We start from the raw sequence: 21,080 nt of genomic DNA, 5'->3' as shown, positions 1-21,080 counted from the left end.
CCGTCTTCCTAGGGTGGAGGGTGGGGGGTAAGCAGGAGAATGAGTGTCAAAGAAAGTGAAAGCTGGCAGACCTGGAGAATTATGGCCGGGAGCCTCTGGTTCAGGGACATTGGCTGAGTCCAGATCCAGGGTTTCCAATGCAAGCTTTCCAGCTCCCTCAAGCATCATTAGTTATCTCAGGCAGGGCTGCCAGCTTACAAAACAAAATTAAGTTTAATTCACTGAGAAGAAGCAAAAACAAAGTTGCCCAGCATTTCTCTAAAGGGCAGGGTGTGAGAGTCTGTTGCAAGCATGCAAGACCCCAGCAATGCCATCCAAGCAGGAGGTGATTTTTTTCTCCAGTCAGCCCTCTGCAAACCCTCACTGGCCCTTCTCTCACAGTCTCCTCTCAATTCTACCCCGGGTGAGTCAAGCCAAACGGAGCCTCATTTCCACATTCAGTCTTGCAAGTGCTCTTTGAAGCAGAGCTACAGTACCACTTGCCCTCTTTGACCCCAAATCCTGTGCTCATGCCCATTCCAACAAAGGTTCTTAAATGTTTAGGTCTCAGGACTCCTTTATGCTTTTCAAAAGCATCCAGGACTCCAAGAACCTGTGTTTATGTGGGTTATAGTTATTGATATTGATCATATTAGAAACTAACACTGAGAAAATGTTAAAATATGCATTAATTCCATTTCAAAGTAGCTATTATATACCCATGACATGTTTATGTAAAAAGCACATTTTTAAGACAAACCAAAAGAAATGCAGGTGAGAGGAGTTTCATTGTTTTATATTTTTACAAATCTCTTTGATATCTAGCTTCCTAGAAGACAGCTCGATTTTCATATCTGCTTCACCATTCACTTTGTTGTGGTATGTTTTTTGGGTGAAGTATAAGAAATCTGGCTTCACACAGAAATGTATTTGAAAAAGGGAGGAGCCAGGCGCGGTGGCTCACGCCTGTAATCCCAGCACTTTGGGAGGCCAAGGTGGGTAGATCAGCTGAGGTTGGGAGTTTGAGACCAGCCTGACCAAAATGGAGAAACCCCGTCTCTACTAAAAATACAAAATTAGCCAGACATGGTGTTGGGCGCCTGTAATCCCAGCTACTTGAGAGGCTGAGGCAGGAGAATCGCTTGAAGCCGGGAGGCGGAGGTTACGGTGAGCTGAGATCGTGCCATTGCACTCCGTCCTGTGTAACAGAGTGAGATTCTGTCTCAAAAAAAAAAAAGAAAGAAAGAAAAAAGAAGGAAAGAAAAAGGGAGGAATACTTTAATAGCCTTTTCAGATAATTATGGGTATTCTTTGATAAAGACCAAAGCTCAACAAGTGGCATTTTCTTAAAGGCTAGCTGTAGTGTGGAACCTGCCCCCGTACCAGTGAACCTTTGGTCCTCTGTTACATTAGTGACAGAAGGTTGTTAAGCTCAATGTGGCAGTGAAAAGTTTTCCAAAATTTTAATTTTTACTTGGAAGCACGAATTTATCATTGGCGACAAATACTGTGAGTTGCTTTTTTTTTTAAGTGATGGGCTTACTTTGTTCATTTTCAAGAAATTATCTACTAAATAGCCATGTCTGAGCAATGAGTTTGCCAGTCTTTCTTCTAGGTAAAAACTGTTCCATGAAAAAATGTAAAAGCCAGCTAGTTCAGCTTGCAACTCAATTACACAGGCACTTTTCTCTAGACAACCAACGTGCTGCGTGTGCACATCTTCCATTTTATCCTATGGAACATTAAAGGAAGGTGTGCTCAAGAGTTGAACGTTAATACAAACAATAATTCTTGATACTTCATCAAGGGCATTCCTGGTTTTTGTAAAACCTGCAAGCGCACAGAGGTGAAGAATACAGTGACCGCTGGTTTCATCTGGTTGCGATATCCTGATTCATGCTGAGGTGCCAGCAGTTTTACCCTCCACTAATTTTGTACCATCAGTGCAACTGTCAACACAGGGCAAAAGGAAAATAACATTTTAACCTTATTGTAAATATAGTTTTGGCCTCATAGACCCCCAAAAAAGCCTCAGGGACCCCCAGGTATCTATGGATGACACTTTGAGAACCACTCTGGTCATTACACATTGGTGGGCAACGGATAGAGACAGATAACTGCTCTAAGTCAGCACGAAGTTCCTAATTTAAAAGGCAAGCTTACAGAATCTTATGGAAAGCAGTACAGAAGCAAATACAGGACATCTCAGCCCTCAAAGTCACTGAAATACTGTCTGCGAAGGAGGGCCTCACTGCCTTCAGAAAGTACAATGATTGCTGTACAGCTGTCCTTTTAAATTCAAGCTTACCTCACTATTTTAGAACTGAAACCTAAAAAGCTGCTTGCTTCCATTTTTGGAAATGTTTACAAACATCAGGTTTCCTGGTTCTGGAAACAAACTCTGCAAAACCTACATCTTCATAAGGGCTAGAGAAGAATTCAGAATCTGGTGCTGGTGAACAGCTTTCCCCCATATCCACCCCTGGTTAATATCCACGATGTTTAGACACATTTTTGGTCTAAGGACCATGAACATGGATTTGTTGTCCTATAACTTGACAACCCAAGGAGAGGAGGGGGCAAGGATGACATAGCTCCCCCAGGCACAACTATTGGAAGAAGGGATTTGTATTTGGATGTGAGGTCTGAGAACATCGTGGGAAGCAGTCTGGCAGTGTACATATGCATGTGCGTGTGTGTGTGTGTGTGTGTGTGTGTGTGTGTGTGCACACATAGCACTGACAGGAGACAGGAAAGGGATGGGGCTCAACCAGCAGGTAGGAGGGCACAGGGCTGCGATGCAACTCTCTGAGAGTGAGTGTGGCAAGAGGTGATGGCAAGAATGCGCTGGGTGAAGAAGCAAGAAAGACCTGGCCTGGCACTTTGTGGGTTCCAATGAGTTAGGGGATGGAGGTCTGGGGTCCAGAAAGCTCAGTGGTGCTTGGTCCTCATCCATAGTTTTACTGGGGGAGACATGCAGGCAGGAGAAGGGGGAGTGCGACGCAGCAGGTGACAAGCACAAGGGAGTGGCTCAGTCAGTATATGCTCTGGAAAGGGAGGAATCCAGGAAATTCTGCCCACCTGGCCTTTAAGAAAGCAAGCAAGAATGTCCTGTCTATGCGGCAAACCACCACAGCCACCATTTCTAGAGCATTTACTGTGTAGCAGGTGCTGTGCTGGGTTTTCTTAATAGGTAATCGCATTTCAGCCTGCTAACAACTCTTCAAGGCAAGTGTCATTATTCCCATTTTGCAGATGAGATAACCAGAGCTACTGAAGGTTGAATAATTTTTGAAGATCACGCTGCCAATAAGCAGCAGAGTCTAGACTCAAGCCCAGTTCCATCTGACCCCACGTCCTCCCTGTGGCAGAAACCCAAGTCCCTATGTGTTCTGCCCAGTGGCCTGGCTTGCTGGGGACTTACGTGGGTCCTCTTGAAAATTGACATCTGCATTGCAGCAGGGAGAAGGCAAGCCCAGGCCCCCTGCCATGAGGCTATAGGTACCTGTCAGTGGTTCTGGCCATGTCCATCCTGACAGCTGGGCCTTCTCTAGCAAGGCCAGCTGCTGCCCGAGAAGAGCCTGCTGCCTTCTATATCCCCCCCGCTCCCCAGAGCACTTAACAGAACAACTGCCCAGCGCTGACTACATCCTTGACATTTCCTGGCCTAGGGAGAGAAACTGAAATGTGCCTCCAGCCAGCTGGAGGGGTTGATCACATCTTTGGAGGGTGGGCCGGCTCTGGGCACAGCAGCACTTACAAGTCCTGGCACAGGCCCTGGCCCAGAGAAGACCTCAGCAGATGGCACCAGTAGAGGACACTTCATACTATCGGAGAGTCACAGCCATCTGTGGGAGGGGCCGTGGGCGGCCTGAGCACAGGCCGAGAGCCGAGAAGGCTCCCTTCACTCATCCGTTCATTGAGTTCATTGTGCCAGATGCAGTGGAGGCAGCTGAAGATACAGTGGCTACCATAACAGATAAGATCCCCTTTCTCGGAAACTCAGAGTAGGGGAGAAAGGCAGTAAGAAAGCTGACCAGAAGATCAGGCATTTTACACACGGAGTAGAGAGGGATTTCCCAGGAAAGTAAAGGAGGGAAACAGAGTAGAAAGAACACGTTTTATGAAGACCTCAAGGGGGAAAGATCTTAAATTCGAGAAACCACGAAGGCTGTGAGATGGAGCAAATAGGATGACAAAGACAGTGATGTGTGCTGAAAGCTTGGGGAGGGGTATGTAAGTTCTTGTAGGTATAGGGAGAGCTGCCTCCAAAAGAAATGCAGGAATCCAGGAAGAATTTTAAGTGGCATGATCCAATTCTCATTTTAGAAATACCCTGGAAGAAGAAGAGAATGAACAGCAAGAGGAACATTATCTTTCAATAAGCTACATGTATTATTGGATGGAGATGTGTGTGTGTGTATGTGTGCGTGCGCGTGCATGTGTGTGTGTGTGCGTGCGCGTGCATGTGTATGTGTGTGTGCGCGTGCATGTGTGTGTGTGCGTGCATGCATGCACATGTGTATCTGTCTATATGTATGTGTGTGAGTATGTATATTTAAAATGTGTTGGCCACCAGTGTGCCAGGTACTGCTCTGAGAACTGTTCACAGAGACTCTCATTTAATCCTCGGAATTACATCAAGGTGGTGATTATTATAAGGTTCATTTTACAGGTGACTAAATGTAAGCTCAAAGAGGTTAAGTACCTTGCCCAAGGTCACACAGCTGTTAGATAGTAGAGTCAGGATGTGAGCCTCAGCGGCCTGACCCCTGAGCTGCTCCCCACATCACTCCAGCACTCTAGTGGAAATTCTGGCCTGGAGTGGAGTCTCTGGGAAGGTGACTTCCCTCCTTCTCCATGGACATTCAGCTGGTCTGAGTTCTTTGTGGGGCATCAGTCAGCACCACAAAGCTCCAAACAGGAATGGGGAACACCCATTCACAGAGATCTGTGTGGAGTTTCATGCAAGGCAGATGTGTCCTTGTGTGTTTGCACTGGGGCTAAAACAGAGCATTTAAATGCAGGTCAAATGCAAAGGTTGACCTGCCAGAAACACTCCGGCAGTTCTAAGGCTGGTGGGGCAAGAGGGCAGTCTCCTGAAAGGGTCCCTCTGGGAGCCTGGGCTGTAGGCTACAGACAACTTTGGAGTTCAGAGTTTTCATGAAGGGCTTGCTACAAAGAGAGCTCTCCCCACCACTGCATCTGCATTTCTGATGTGAAAGCTTTGATTCTGAGTCTTCTGAGCTGTGCTGCCAGGTCACTGGGGACATTCTGCACTGAAAGCAACTTCTGCTTGGCTCCATCGTGCCAAATGCAGCTCTCCCTGAGGAGTTTAGGGGTTTTCATCACACAGATGACGTTTCCTGAGCATCTACTGTTGCCAGGCAGAGTGCGAGAATGCTGTGGTGAGCCAAGCGGACATGGTTCTGCTGACATTAATCACAGAATCACACGGAAGATGTCACCATGGGGGTCAAATGCTGTGACGAAAAGACAACCAATGCTTTGGGAATCTGTAATGTCACTGGTAGGTGTGGAAGCTGATATTGGAGAAGTAATGGTGGAGCTGAGATCCATGCATCTGTAGGAGTTAACCCAGCAAGGAGGGAGAAGAGAAACTCGTGTGTGCAAAGACCTGCCCCCCACCAGAAGGGATGGGGCATTTTAGGAAGGTTAAGGCCAGTGGAGTTGGAACCAGAGGTCAAGGGAAAGTCTGATAAAAGATGAACTAAAGACAGGAGGCAGGGCTCTAACAGTTAATTTCCTGTCTCAACTGGGTAGGCTGTGGTGCCCGGTTGTTTGATCACACACTTGGTCTAGATGTCGCTGTGAAGGTATTTTGTAAATGCAATTAATATCTACAGTCAGTTGACTTTTTAAACAATATACTTAGGAGGTACAAGTACAGGTTTCTTATATGCATATATTGTGTTGTGGTAAAGTCTGGGCTTTTAGTGTACCCATTACCCAAATACTGAACTGTGCCCGACAGGTAGTTTTTCAGCCCTCACCACCCTCCCACCTTTTGTAGTCTCCAGTGTCCATTATTCTACTTGGTATGTCCACGTGTACCCATTGTCAAGCCCCCACTCATAAGCGAGAACATGTAGTATTTGACTTTCTGTTTCTGAGTCATTTCACTGAGGATAATGGCCTCCAGTTCCACACACATTGCTGCAAAAGACAGGATTTCGTTCTTATTTATGGCTGAGTAGTATTCCATGTATATAGATATTCCACATCTTCTTTTTTTTTAAATGTTTTTATTTTAAGTTCCGGGATACATGTGCAGAATGTGCAGGTTTGTTATGCAGGTTTACATGTGCCATGGTGGTTTGCTGCACCTATCAACCCATCATCTAGGTTTTAAGCCCTGCGTGCATTAGGTATTTGTCCTAATGCTCTCCCTTCCCTTGCCCCCCAACCCTCAACAGGCCACGGTGTGTGTTGTTCCCCTCCCTGTGTCCATGAATATACACTACATTTTCTTTATCCAATCCTCTGTTGATGGACATTGAGGTTGATTCCATATCTTCACTATTGTGAATAGTGCTGTGATAGACATACAAGTGCAGGTGTCTTTTGGATGTAGTATTTATTTCTCTTTGGGTGTTTACCCAGTAGTGGCGTTGCTGGATCAAATGGTAGTTCCATTCTTAGTTCTTTGAGAAATCACCATACTGTTTTCCATAAAGGTTGTGCCGATTTACATTCCTACCAACAGCGTATGGGCATTCCTTTCTCTCCACATTCTCACCAAAAATCTGTTTTGTTGTTGTTGTTGTTGTTGTTTGACTTTTTTTTTTTTTTTTTTTTTTTTTTTGAGACGGAGTCTTGCTCTGTCGCCCGGGCTGGAGTGCAGTGGCCGGATCTCAGCTCACTGCAAGCTCCGCCTCCCGGGTTTACGCCATTCTCCTGCCTCAGCCTCCTGAGTAGCTGGGACTACAGGCGCCTGCCACCTCGGTCATTCTGCTGGTGTGAGATGGTATCTCATTGTGGTTCAGATTTGCATTTTTCTGATGATTAGTGATGGTGAGCATTTTTCATATGTTGGACTAACTGTATGTGTGTTTTTGAGAAATGTTGATTCATGTCCTTTGCCCACTTTTTAATGTTTTTTTTTTTTTTCTTGTCAAGTTCCTTATAGATTCTGGACATTAGACCTTTGTTTAGACATACTTTTAAAATATTTTTCGCATCCTGCGGGTTGTCTGTTTACTGTTGTTTCTTTTGCTGTGCAGAAGCTTTTTAAGTCCCATTTTTATATTTTTGTTTTTACGGCATTTGCTTTTGAGAACTTAGTCATAAATCCTTTGCCTAGGCCAATGGCCAAAAGAGTTTTTCCTAGATTTTCTTCTAGGATTTTTATATTTGCATGTTGTACATTTGGGCCTTGAATTCATTGTGAGTTAATTTTTTTTATATGGCGAAAAGTGTGGGTCCAGTTTCATTCTTCAGCATATGGCTATCCAATTTTGCCAGCACCATTTATCGAATAGGGTGTCATTTCCCCAGTGTATATTTTTGACTTTGTTGAAGATCAGTTAGTTGTAGGAATGTGACTTTATTTCTGGGTTCTTTGTTCTGTACCATTGATTTATGTGTCCATTTTTATACCAGTACTGTGCTGTTTTGGTTACTATGGCCTTGTAATATAATTTGAAGTCAGGTAATACGATGCCTCCAGCTTCGTTCTTTTTGCTCAGGATTGCTTTGGGCTATTTGGGCTCTTTTTTGGTTCCATATGAATTTTAGGATTTTTTTTCTAATTCTGTGAAAAATGACATTGGTCATTTGGTAGGGATTGCGATGAATCTGTACATTGCTTTGGGCAGTATGGTCATTTTAACAATGTTAGTTCTTCAAATCCACGAGCATGGGATGTTTTTCCATTTGTTTGTGGTGTCTACAGTTTCTTTCATCAGTGTTTTGTAGTTCTCCTGATAGACATCTTTCACCTCCTTGGTGAAATATATTCCTAGGGTTTTGTTTTTGTTTTTGTTTTTGTCCTCGTCTTAGCTTTTTTAAGTGGGATTGCCTTCTTGATTTGGTCCCTGACTAGATAGTTATTGGTGTTTAGGAATGCTACTGATTTCTAAACATTCATTTTGTAGCCTGAAACTTTACTGAATTCATTTATTAAGTCTAAGAGTTTTTTGGTCAAATATTTAGTGTTTATCTTCTAGATATAAGATTATATCATCAGCAGAAATATTTGACTTCCTCTTTTCCAATCTGGATGCCTTTTGTTTTCTCGTCGCTGGTTGCACTGGTAAGGACTTCCAATACTACGTTGAGTAAGAGTGGTAAAAGTGGATATTCTTGTCTTGTTCCGATTCTTAGAGGGAATTCTTTCAACTTTTTCCGAGGATGATGTTGGCTGTGAGGTAGTTGTATATAGCCTTTATTATTTGAGGTATGTTCCTTGTATGCGTAGTTTGCTAAATTATATCATGAAGGGATGCTGAATTTTATCAAATGATTTTTCTGCATCTATTAAGATGATCATATGGTTTTTGTCCTTATTTCTGTTTATGTGATGCCTTTGTGCATATTGAAGCATCCTTTCATTCCTGGAATAAATCCCACCTGATCATGGTCTATTATCTCTTTGATGTACTGTTGGATTCAATTTGCTAGTATTTTTTTGAGAATTTTTATGCCTATGTCCATCCAGGATATTAGCCTGTAGTTTTCTTTTTTCATTGTGTCCTTGTCTGGTTTTGGTATTAGGGTGATACTGACCTCATAGAATGAGTAAGGGAGAATTACCTCCACCTCAATTCTTTGAAATAGTTTCAGGAGGATTAATATTAGTTTTTTGTGTGCTTGTTAGAATTCAGCTATGAATCCATCTTTGGATTTATGGTCCTGGGCTTTTTGGTGGCAGTTTAGGGGGGGGATATTTTGTATTACTGATTCAGTCTCTCTACTTATTAGGGGTCTACTGTTCAAAAGTTCTACCATTCCTGTTTCAATTTCAGGAGGTTGCATGCTTCCAGGAATTTATCCATTTGTTCTAGATTTTCTAGTTTGTGATTGTATAGTTGTTCATAATAGTCTGATGATCTTTTGTATTTCTGAAATATCATTTGTAATGTCTCCTTTTTCATTTCTGATTGTATTTATTTGGATCTTCCCTCTTCTTGGTTAGTTTAGCTAGTGAGTTATCAATTTTGTTTATCTTTTTGAAGAACCAACTTTTTCTTTGTTAATCTTTTGTATTGTTCTTTTGGTCCCTATTTCATTTAGTTCTGCTCTGATTTTTGTTACTTCTTTTCTGTTTTGTTGTTCATTCTAGAATCCTTAGTTTCACCATGATCTTTGTTATTTCTCTTCTTCTGTTAACTTTGGGTTTTTTGGTTCTTCTTTTTCTAGTTTCTTGGGGTGTGATGTTAGGTTGTTAATTTGTGATCTTCCTACCTTTGTGATGTAGGCATTCAATGCTATTAATTTCCCTCTTAGCACTGCTTTTGCTGTATCCCATAGGTTCCGGTATGTTGTTTTTTCATTTTCATTCATTTGGATTTTTTAAAATTTTCATTTTAATTTCTTTGTTGAGCCAGTGGTTGTTCAAGAGCATGCCGTTTAATTTCCATGTATTTGGATAGTTTCAAAAGTTTGTCTTGGTATTGATTTCTAGCCTTACTCCTCTGTGATCTGAGAAAATACTTGATGTAATTTCAAGTATTTTAATGTGTTAAGACTTGTTTTGTGGGCTAGCTTGTGGTCTGTCTTGGAGAATGTTCCATGTGCTGGTGAAAAGAATGTATATTCTGTTGGGTAGAATTTCTGTAAATGTCTATTAAGTCTATTTGGCCTAAAGTCCAATTTAAGTCCAGTGTTTCTTTGTTAATTTTCTGTCTCAGTGATCTGTCTAGTACTGTCGGTAGGGTGTTACCAAAACCTCACTACTATTGTATTGTTGTCTGTTTCTTTCATTAGGTCCAGTATTACTTGTTTTGTATATTTGAATTCTCCAATATTGGTTGTGTATATATTTAGGATTATTACATCCTCTTGCTGAATTGTTTCCTTTGTCATTATATAATGACCTTTTTTGTCTTTTTTTACTGTTTTATGTGATATGTCTTTTTTATCTGATATAAGTATAGCTATTCCTGCTCACTTTTGGTTTCTGTTTGTATGGAATATCTTTTTCCACCCCTTTACTTTCAGTCTATTTCTATCTTTATGGGTAGAAAAAGTTTTTTGTAGGCAACATATAGTTGGATCATGTTTCTTTATGCATTCTGAAAATCTGTATCTTTTAGGTGGAGCATTTAATCCATTTATATTCAGGGTTAGTATTGATATGTGAGGCTTTATTCCTGTCACATTGTTGATTGTTTTCAAGTTGTTTTATAAATTCTTTGTTTCTTTCTTTTTCTGTCTTTGTAGTTTGGTGAAATTCTGTGGTGTTGCCATTTGATTCCTTTCTCTTCCTCCTTTGTATAATTGTTTTATATGAACTGTGAGTTTTCTACTTTCATGATTTTTTGTGACAGTGAATATTGACCTTTAATTTTCACATTTAAGACCTCATTGAACATTTCCTATAGGATTGCTCTAGTGGTGGCAAATCCCTTAGTGTTTGCTTGTCAGGGAAGGACTTTATCCTTAATTTATAAAGCTTACTTTGGCAGAATACAAAATTCTTGGCTGACAGTTTTTTTTTTTCTTTCAGCACTTTGAAAATGCCATCACATTCTCTTTTAACCTGTAAGGTTTCTGAGAAAAGTCTTCTGTTAGTCTGAGGGGTTTCCTTTGTATATGACTCCATGCTTTTCTCTTGCTAATTTTAAAATCCTTTATTTCACTTTTATATTAAACATTCTTAATATAATATGCTATAATGATATTCTTTTTGCGATGTATTTGCCTGAAGATTTCTGGGCCTCCTGTAAATGGATGTCTAACTCTCTTGATAGACTTCGGAAATTTTCATCAATTACTTTCTCACATTATGTTTTCTAAACTTTTTGATCTCTTTTCCCCCTTGGTAATATCAACAATTCATAAGTTTAACTTTTTTCTCTCTTTTTCCCCTTGGTAATATCAACAATACATAAGTTTGGTCGCTTTATATACTCCCACACATCTCAAAGTCTTTGTTCATTCTTTTTATTCTTTTATCCTTATTTTTGTCTGACTGGATTATTTCAAAAGACCTGTCTTCAAGTTCTGAGATTCTTTCTTCTGCTTGTTGTAGTCTATTATTGAAATTTTCTAATGTATTTTGTATTTCCTTCAATTCATTTTTTAGTTTCAGAATTCCGCTTGGCTGTTTTGTTTTTGTTTTTGTTTTTTGAGACAGGGTCTAACTCTGTCACTCAAGCTGAAGTGCAGTAGTGTGATCACAGCTCACTGCAGCCTTGACCTTCCAGGCTCAAGCAATCCTCCCACCTCAGCCTCCCTAGTAGCTGGGACCACAGGTGCATGCTACCTTGCCCAACTAACTTTTTATTTTTTGTAAAGACAGGGTCTCACTATATTGCGCAGGCTGGTCTCAAATTCCTGGGCTCAAGCAATCCTCCTGCTAGCCTCCCAAAGTGCTAGAATTAAAGGCATGAACCACTGTACCTGGGCTTTGGCGTTTTTTTTTTTTTTTTTTTTAAGATGCCTGTCTCCTTGGAAATTTCTTATTTATATCCTAGATTGATTTTTAAATTTCTTTGTGTTCATTTTCAGATTTCTCTTGCATCTCATTGAGCTTCTTTAAGAATAACATTTTGAATTCTTTACCTGGCATTTCAAGGAATTCTTTTTGATTGGGATCTGTTGCCAGACAACTGTGGTCCTTTGGTAGCATCATATTTCCCTGCTTTTTCATATTTCCTGTGTCCTTCCTTGGATTTCTGCACAAATGGTGTCGCAGTCACTTGTTCTAATTGTTTGAAATTGGTTTTGAAGGGGAGAATGTTCTCTGAGGATGTATATATGTTGTTGATTAAGATACTTTGGCTTTGATTTTTAGTCCCTTTGGTAGTGTGATCTTTGTATGAATTTGTCAGCAGGGCATAGGATCAGTGGTCTCTATAATCACATCCTCAGTGATTTAGGGTACCATTATTAGTTGAAGTGGTGGTAAAGTTTAGCTGGAGATTTACATGCAAACTAAGCCAGTCTTTGGGCCCCAGTAGTGGCAGCATAGAATGAGCAGCATAGAAGGTGGGAAGCCGCTGTCAATCTCAGGTCAACCCCCTTCCCAGCAACTCCCTGAGATCTCCCTGGAGAGGAGATGCTCCCTGGACCAGCGCCTCTCCGCCTGTCCTGCTCATTCCTCCAGCTTCTGCCTCCAAGCTCCCCATAGCCACACTGTCCACAGAACACTTCCTGCAGCTGTGTGAATGATGGCCCAACAGTGTATCCTCCCCTCCTTCAGCCTGCACAGAGCAGAGTCTCCCTGGCCAAAGGAATAAGCTAGACAAGTACCCCATCCCGGTGTCTGCTCCTTCCCACCACCAGCTGAGCCCCTGCCCCTGTTGCGGAATAGGGCAAGCATCCACTCAGAATGCAAATGTCCCACAGCCTTTCATGCGGGGAGGGCAGAGGGTGAGTACAGATGAGAGGCCCGAGGAAGCTCTGCAACACCACCCTCTGCCCTTGTCTGCAGTCATGGCCTCTCATTGTGCTTTGAATAAAATAACCTCCAAGGCCTCAGCGTGATCTGCCCTGTCTCCCACTGTCCTCTCCTGGCCCACGAGACTTCAGCCCCTCAACCTGCCTTCTCTGCCTCGGAACTCAAGCTCTGGACTGTCCACAGGCTGCATTCTTGCCAGACTCTTCCACCTCCCCTGCTCTTTCCAAGTCTTCACCCTTTTCACCTATCAATCCTCATCTTAAAATATGTCCTCCTCAGCTGTGCATCTTCCTTTTTTTTTTTTTTTTTTTTTTTTTTTTTTCCAGAGACAGAGTCTTGCTCTGTTGCCCAGGCTAGAGTGCAGTGGCACCATCTTGGCTCACTGCAACCTTGGCCTTCTGGGTTCAAACGATTCTCCTGCCTCAGCCTCCATAGTAGCTGGGACTACAGGCACGTGCCACCACACCTAGCTAATTTTTGTATCTTTAGTAGAGACGGGGATTTGCCATGTTGGCCAGGCTGCTCTCGAACTCCTGGCCTCAAGTGATCCACTTGCCTCAGCCTCCCAAAGTGCTGGGATTACAAGAGTGAGCCACCGTGCCTGGCCAGCATATTTCTTTTCTTTTTTTTTTTTTTTTTGAGACACAGTCTTGCTTTGTCACCCAGGCTGGAGTGTGGTAGCGCAATCTTGGCTCACTGCAAACTCTGCCTCCTGGGTTTAAGCGATTCTCCTGCCTCAGCCTCGTGAGTAGCAGGCATGTGCCTCCACATCCAGCTGTATTTTTTGTATTTTTTTTTTTTTAAGGAGGGGGGTTTCACCATGTTGGCCAGGCTGTTCTCAAACTCCTGACCTCAAGTGATCCACACGCCTCAGCTTCCCAAAGTATTGGGATTACAGGCATGAGCCACCATACCTGGCCCCTCGACTGCATCTTTCTGCAGTAAGCTCCTTGGTGTTTCCTTGTTCCTTCCCCAGAAAGCACAGATTGCAATTCATAATTTATATTTCTTTATACATCTGTCTGCTTGCTCTCATGCATGCACTCTCTCTCTCCCCCCATCTCCCCGCCCCCTCTCTCCCTCCCTCTCCCTCCCTCCCTGCCTTCCTCTTCCTCCCTCCCTGCCTCCCTCTTCCTCCCTCCCTGCCTCCCTCTTCCTCCCTCCCTGCCTCCCTCTCCCTCCCTCCCTGCCTCCCTCTCCCTCTCCCTCTCCACCTATATTTGATTTTTAATTGCCTGAAAGCAGGCATTATGGCTATGTTGTTCCCCAGTATATACGATACTTGGCACATCATAATCGTTCAATAAATACTTGTGCCTGAATTAATGCATGCATGAATGAATGCATTTCTCTTGGCTTTTCTGTCTGAGGGCACAATCTAAGCATGTGCATGACTGAATTTTAGGCTCCCTGAGACAGAAGTGGAATCTGGTTCATCTTTGTATTTCCCCCAGGATTTAGCATAGCTCTTGGCCCATAATGGGTACACAACCAAGGATCAAACCTAAAGGACATTAGTCCAATATGCCATGGCCACCTAAGACCTTATCAGGTCCAGTCCAGCATCCTGTGCCATGAGAGTCCCCAGGGGCCAGCCATAGGAGGAAAGTTACTTGGTCTTAATTAAACAATTAAAGATAATGTAAGATAATGTACGTTCCAATGTGGCCTTAAAGCTAAGGCTGGTTCAGTCATTGACACCTTGACCCATATTCTGTTTTAACCCATTTCTATCCCATTCAGTCATTTTGTGGTAGGTCTACTGGACACCAGGTAGTGTGCTAGCACCTTATTACTCAAAATGTGGTCTGCAGACCAGCAGTCACCACCATCACCCAGGAGCTCATTAGAAATGCAGATTCTCCAACCTTACCCCAGACTTAGGGTCAGAATTGTGGTCTAGCAAAATCCAGGTGATTTGCATGTATGTTAAGTTTGAGAAGCACCGGGCTAGCAAAAGATAAACCTAGGTCTAGCCTCATGGAGCTTAAGGCAGACACTTGACAAATGGACAGCAGTGGCTATGTGTTGACTCTTATAAGAGAAGATGCTATGGGAGCTTTAGATCACCAAGGAGATCAAAGCAGTTCTTGTAAACCATCTTAAATGTTCTTCAGCTTGGTCCTGAGAGCAACAGAAAGCCTGGAGAAAGGGGTTTACAGCAAGGGTGGGGGTGAAGGAATTGGCCTGTCCCCGCTTGAGGATAGCATTAACTTTTATTTATAGGTAGGAATAACCTTTGGAATTCATGATTACATAATTGCAATGACACTTTCTTGTCTTAAGCCACACTTGAGTCTCTGAGGAGGCGGCCTCATCCTAGGTGAGCAGGTCAGTGTAGGATGCTGAAGTCTAGGCAGGTCTAGGCTCAGCCTTTGCCTGTCCGGAAGGAGTCCCCATCTGTTGGGTGCAACCTCACTCTGAACCCCTGTCCCTTCCTGCCATGTGGTCCTTCTGCTGGGAACTGTAGTACAGTGCTATCTCTGTCATTTCCTCAGTTTCCAAATGTACATCAGAGATAGTCAACGTTGAATTAGGGTTCTTAAAATAAATCATGCCTGGCTCAATTCTCCCAACAGCTTCTGGAAGCTAAGTGTGGAATTGTGGTAAGACTACAGTCAGAGCTGGGTTCAAGTCGTAGCTCAACCACTTGCTTGCTGCATGACCTTGGGCAAGTGTTTTAACATCTCTGAACTTTTCTTCAACTGTGACCTCCTGCCACATAAGGATATTGTGAGGGCTGAGTATAAAATGCGTGCTTTGTTTATTAAACACATATTTATTGAATACCTATTATGGATCAGCTCTGTAAACAGCCACAGGGGGGATCCAATGGTGGGCAATTTTAGACAAGAATCCTGCCAACATGAAATGTATAAGTCCAGTGGAGAAAAAATGTCATTAATTTGATAATCAAATAAATATTAAATGACAAATATAGTCATGCTTTGAAGTGGGGGAGGGAGGTTCTAAGAGTAAAAGAGGGACCCAGTCCAGCCTGGAAATTCAGGGAGGCTTCTCTGAAAAATGTGAGAATTTGTACAGTGTCTCTTTCTCAGGTGTTGTCACTCCGCGCCTCTTTCAGGTACCTGGAAGGAAACCACCTAACAGCCGTGCCCAGAGAGCTGTCCGCCCTCCGACACCTGACGCTTATGTAAGGAGTCCAGTATTGGGTGGGGTGTTTATTTTTCCCTCCTGGGGTCGCTCAGGAAACTGAGGTGGATGGTAAGAGGAAACAGAGCTGCAGGCTGATGCAAGTGGTAATTGAAAGATGCCTATGTCTGCTGAGGAGGACCAGAAGCCAGTCTACAAAGGGAGAGTGGGAGTTCTTGCAGAATGAAAGGGCATTCCCCTTGGGAAAGTAGGCGACCTACTGAGAAAAGGTGAAAGAACACCATCTCTCTGTGGGCTGGATTCCTATAAACTCCTGAAACCAGCCGCTAGATAAGGATTTCTCAACCTCGGAACTATGGACATTTGGGGTTAGATAATTCTTGGTTGTTGGGAGGCTGTCGTAGACATTATAGGATGTTTAACAACATCCCTGGCCTCTCCTCGCTAGATGCCAGTAATACTTCCCCCAGTATTGACAACCAGAAATATCTCCAGACTTTGCCAAATGTCACTGAAGGAGCACAAGTGCCCCCAGTTGAGAACCACTGCTCTAAAGCAGTGATCCTCACCGTCAGCTGATTAGAGAAATCACCTGAGCAGTTTTGTTTTTTTTTTAAACTACTGATGCTCAAGCCCATGCTAGATCAATTAAATCAGAATATCTGGGCATGGAACTCAGGCATCAGAGGATTTAAAAGCTCCCCAAGTGATTCTAATGTGCAGCTAACATTGCCGTGGCTCTGGATGTTTATCCCCGCAGGGAAGCTCGAGGTTGCAGCTGGCAGAGGACTGCACCCCCACCAACCTCAGTCCTCCTAAGAAAGAACCTGATAAGATGGAATAAATGAATGTCAGAAGAGAAGGGGGAGGATAGAGGAACAGTGAAAAGAATTAATCAGGGGGAAAAGTACTAAAACAAGGAGAAATTGTTATTATATTTATCATATTTTGTTGGTACAGTGAAATGGCTGAATAGTCATGTAACTGAATGATTGACTATCTGCATAAGTGAAAAGATGGATAAATGTACGACAATTGCTTGAATGATTGAATAAGTGTTTGAATGGAAAATGACCATTTGGATGAATGAGTGGGTGGATAAGTGGGTGGATGGATGGTGGGAGGGAGAAAAGGAGGGTGGGATGGATGGATGGGTGGGCAGGCAGGCAGGTGAGTGTGTGGGATAAATATGATAAATAGATGAAGGGTAGATGGGTGAGTGGGTGGGTGGGTAGGTAGATGGATGGATGGATGGATGGATGGATGGATGGATGGATGGATGGATGGATGGATGGATGGATGGATGGATGGATGGATGGGCAAGCGGATGGGTGAGTGGGAGAGTAGATAAATAGGCCAGCAGCGGGATGGATAGATGAATGAGTGAATTAATGAATAGGTGGGTGGATGGCAGGTGTGTGATACTTGGGAATGGCCTCCTACAGATGCAACTAAGACAAAAGCATGACCCCTCTGTTTTACTTTTCCTAGTGACCTGAGCAACAACAGCATCAGCATGCTGACCAACTACACCTTCAGCAACATGTCTCACCTCTCCACTCTGTGAGTACACTGAGATGCTGTGTTTACCATGCCCGTGGGCCCAGCAGGAGATGGTCACTCTTTCCCTCCCTCCCAGCAGGACTGGGTTCTCTGCCCTAATGACCCTCAGGCCTATGGCTGCCCTAGCATAAGACAGACCTTAATCATCAGAAGGAAGATAAAGTAGGAAGCCTTCCACTGTCCAGGCAACTAGAGAGGAACTAGAACCTCATCGCTTCTGAAGAAGGCTGCCTTAGGAGTACCTTTTGTGGTTTGTGAATTTTCTTTCCCAGTAAATGGTTTTCCTACACAATTATATTTTGCTCAGACCCATTTATTTCCCATTAGCTTTGCACATTGTGAGCACTCATCATTGGACAGGAGAGAGAGGTGATGGACAAGCTGGTTAGAAAACCAGCCTGCGACAGAACCTGAGTAAACTGAGGAAATAAAGCCAGTGCACTTCCTGGATTGGTGAAGAGGTTTCTTGTCCCTTTAGGGGATGTTCTGTCAATATATCAACATTAAAAAGATAAACCATTTGCTTTGGTTCACAACGTGAACAGTGCATCTATGCATGGTAGAGAGTAGAAAGACACAACAGGGCACGTGCCTCCTTTTCCACAGGATCCTGAGCTACAACCGGCTGAGGTGCATCCCCATCCACGCCTTCAACGGGCTGCGGTCCCTGCGAGTGCTGTGAGTACCCCAGCGTGCTGATTTTGACTTACACATTGCTGAGTGACAGCAGGAAGCAGACTAAGCACTCTCCTTCCCCACTCTCCTTTGCCCAAAGCCCACTCCACCCCCAAACACACCTTCCTACCCAGTACCCTTATTTGCTCAGTGGAGTGGAGAGAGTACCCTTGAGAGTCTGCCATTCCCAGGCTCCAGCCCACTACCACTGTGGAACCTTGAGCAAATCACTCAGCCCCTTCAACTTTCTGCTTCTTTATGTGTAAAATGGGATCAATAGTACCTCCCTTGTGAGGATTAGGATATGCAGTTGTATCCTGCCCTCTAGTTTGGGCATAGTGTGTGGCCATAGCCACGTTTCGACATCATTCTGTTTACAGTCGTTTCCTCAGAGGGGCGATGCAGCATGGTGAACCTCTGCATGGAAACACAGCTCCTACCCCAGAGATCACAAGCTGGAAACCCAGGGCCCCGTCCAGCTCGCAGACAGCTATTAGTTAGCAATTGTGGGGTTGGCTCATAAAGTGTCTTTTTAAAAACACAAAGCTTAATAAGCTGTCAACATTTAAATATCAGGAGGTTTCTTGCACAAATCCCACCCTCTATATTCTTTTGGAAAATTGAGAGACCTGGCCATACCAGGGCCCTGCCTCTGCATTCCTGCATGGCTGAGCAGCCCTGCCCCTTTAAACAGAGTCGTGCAGGCTGCAGCCTCCACACCCAGCCCGCTCTCCTTGCCTGCCTGGCCCTGTCCTACACATGGGTAGCTGAGTGTCTTCTCATCCATAAAATCAGATAATTATGGTAATTGCCTCACAGGGTCTTATGAGGATTAAATGAGATACTGTAAATGAAGTACTTAGCACAGCTCTGGCACTGTAAATGCTTAAGAAATATTCACTTGTTACTATTCTTATATCATAGCTTGCTAGGACAGGAAGGCACCCCACCACCACCCCCAACCCTAGGCCTGATTAACTCCTGATTTTTGTGCCTTCCCATCTTGCTTCTACTTTATTAGTGCATTCCTTTGAATTCCTTTGGTCCTTTGAATATCACCCTTGAATGCTATTCATGAAAACAGAGATGCCAGATACTCCGCCCCCAAACCTGTCAACTTCCTGACTTTTTAGATCATTATTACTATAATGGTGATCAACATATTTTATGGGACAGTTTTCTTCCTCTCACCTTTTGCAACAGTGCTGTGAGACCAAGACAATTCTGCCCATTTTAAACATGGAGAAACCGAGGCCCAGACTGGTGAAGTCACTGGCCAAGGTCTAGCAGGTAGGAGGTTGCAGAATCCAGCCTCCTGGGACCCGGGGCCCTTTCCAGAGCTCAGTAGCAATCCACAAACAGCACCCAACAAGCTAGTCCATTTCGGAGTCTCTGGGCTGATGTGAATTATTGAGGCCCACAAAACACCGGTGTCAGCGACAACTCCCGCCACATGTCATCTGCGCTGTTATTAAAAATCAATTCTCTGGGGGCAAAGAAGTGCCCGCGCTGACAGTGTGCAATCTGTTACTGTCACTTATTTATTATCCACCTTCTCCGGGGAGTTTGAGAATGGAAACATCAGCACAACCATTTCCCTGTTTCCAGTTGAACACAGCAGGAGATGGGCTCGTATCACTGGCCAGGGCTGAAGCCGGACCTGCTCCCCCTTCCTTCTCCTACCATTCCCCCTCAATCCCAGCCTATTGTCTTCCATCCCAGTCTAATAGTTCTGTGCATGGGTTCGCTGCCAGGAGGTGGGACCTGCCAATTTGAAGGAATCTGCATGCATCTGTCTGTAATTAGTGTAGTGATGGTGGGGGCAAATCAATATGTAAGAGGGAGAGAAAATGTTTGCCTGTCCATCTGTCTGTCTTTTGGGGTGGTGGGGGTGATGGGGTGAACACCACCAGCCTGGCCAGGGTTTTCTCCTTCCTCGGCATCGTGTTTGCCCCAGCCCGGCACTACTACTGCCATGAGTTCATCAGCGGTACATGTAACCATACAACACGCTGGCACTTGCTTCTTGAAATACGAGTGAGTAGGCTTGCCCCAGCGTGGTGGCTCACACCAAAGTGTAATCCCACCACTTTGGGAGGTCGAAGCAGGAGGATTGCTTGAGCCCAGGACTTCAAGACTAGTCTGGGCAACATGGCGAAACCCTGTCTCTATCAAAAAAATACAAAAAATTAGCCAGGCATGGGAACATGCTCCTGTGGTCCCAGCTACTTGGGAGGTGGAAGTGGGAGAATGGTTTGAGCCTGGGAGGCGGAGGTTGCAGTGAGCTGAGATCATGCCATTGTACTCCAACCTGGGCAATAGAGCCAGACCTTGTCTCAAAAGGAAAAAAAAAAGAATTAATAGGCTTTTAGCATCATCATTTTAGAATCATGAGATTTTGTGCATAACGAGGGATCTTAGAGCACCTCAGTCCAACCATCTACCTCAGTGGGGAGCAACCGTTTTCTGCCTAAGGGCCAATTCAGGAAAAGTAAAAATGTTTATAGGCTACATTTCTTTTACAATATTTGTATCCTTTCTCCCACTAATTACACACCTAGGAATTTAGGTTAAAGAATCATCCAAAATGAGGGAAAGGTTCTGTGCATTAAAATCTTTGTTGTACTGTTTTTTTTAACCTAAATTTTAAATATTACCTACAAGGGCCACAGTGGGGAAATGTTTAAGGAAACCATGAGGCAACCAGTCAATGAAGTGCAATTATTAAAAGAGGCAAAGACGAAAACTTAGCACTGTGGGGAAGCGCTCATCGCATAGCGCTACATGGAGAAATATACCTAACTTGTATATGTGTTACAATTATAACTTGTAGACATTTATACCTATGAAGAAAGACTGTAAGAGAGCAAATGAAAAAAATGTGATATGTTTATATAAAGTCATTTCTATAACAAATGAAGGCAAAGGTAAAGATGAATGAAGACCGGGTAGGGTGGCTCACGCCTGTAATCCCAGCACTTCGGGAGGCCAAGGCGGGTGGATCACCTGAAGTCAGGAGTTCAAGACCAGCCTGACCAATATGGTGAAACCCTGTCCCTACTAAAACTACAAAAATTAGCCAGGCATGGTGGTGTGTGCCTGTAGTCCTAGCTACTCGGGAGGCTGAGGTGGGAGGATCAATTGAGGCAGGCAAGTGGAGGCT

The 21,080-nt window shown here is 43.8% G+C and overlaps 1 protein-coding gene across 4 annotated transcripts in view; it reads left to right on the top strand.

Annotated features, from left to right (window-relative positions):
• Positions 1 to 21,080, top strand: part of SLIT3 (slit guidance ligand 3) — a 641,659-nt gene that overhangs the window by 567,135 nt on the left and 53,444 nt on the right. For all 4 annotated transcript variants that reach the window (XM_025387957.1, XM_025387956.1, XM_025387959.1 and 1 more), the window contains 3 exons: positions 15,651 to 15,719; positions 17,171 to 17,242; positions 17,849 to 17,920. In XM_025387957.1, the coding sequence (XP_025243742.1) occupies positions 15,651 to 15,719; positions 17,171 to 17,242; positions 17,849 to 17,920 (213 nt within the window). The remainder of the gene's footprint in view (positions 1 to 15,650; positions 15,720 to 17,170; positions 17,243 to 17,848; positions 17,921 to 21,080) is intronic.

The sequence above is a fragment of the Theropithecus gelada genome, chromosome 6, assembly GCF_003255815.1.
Source record: "Theropithecus gelada isolate Dixy chromosome 6, Tgel_1.0, whole genome shotgun sequence".
Taxonomy (NCBI): domain Eukaryota; kingdom Metazoa; phylum Chordata; class Mammalia; order Primates; family Cercopithecidae; genus Theropithecus; species Theropithecus gelada.
This window is presented reverse-complemented; position numbering and strand designations above follow the sequence as displayed.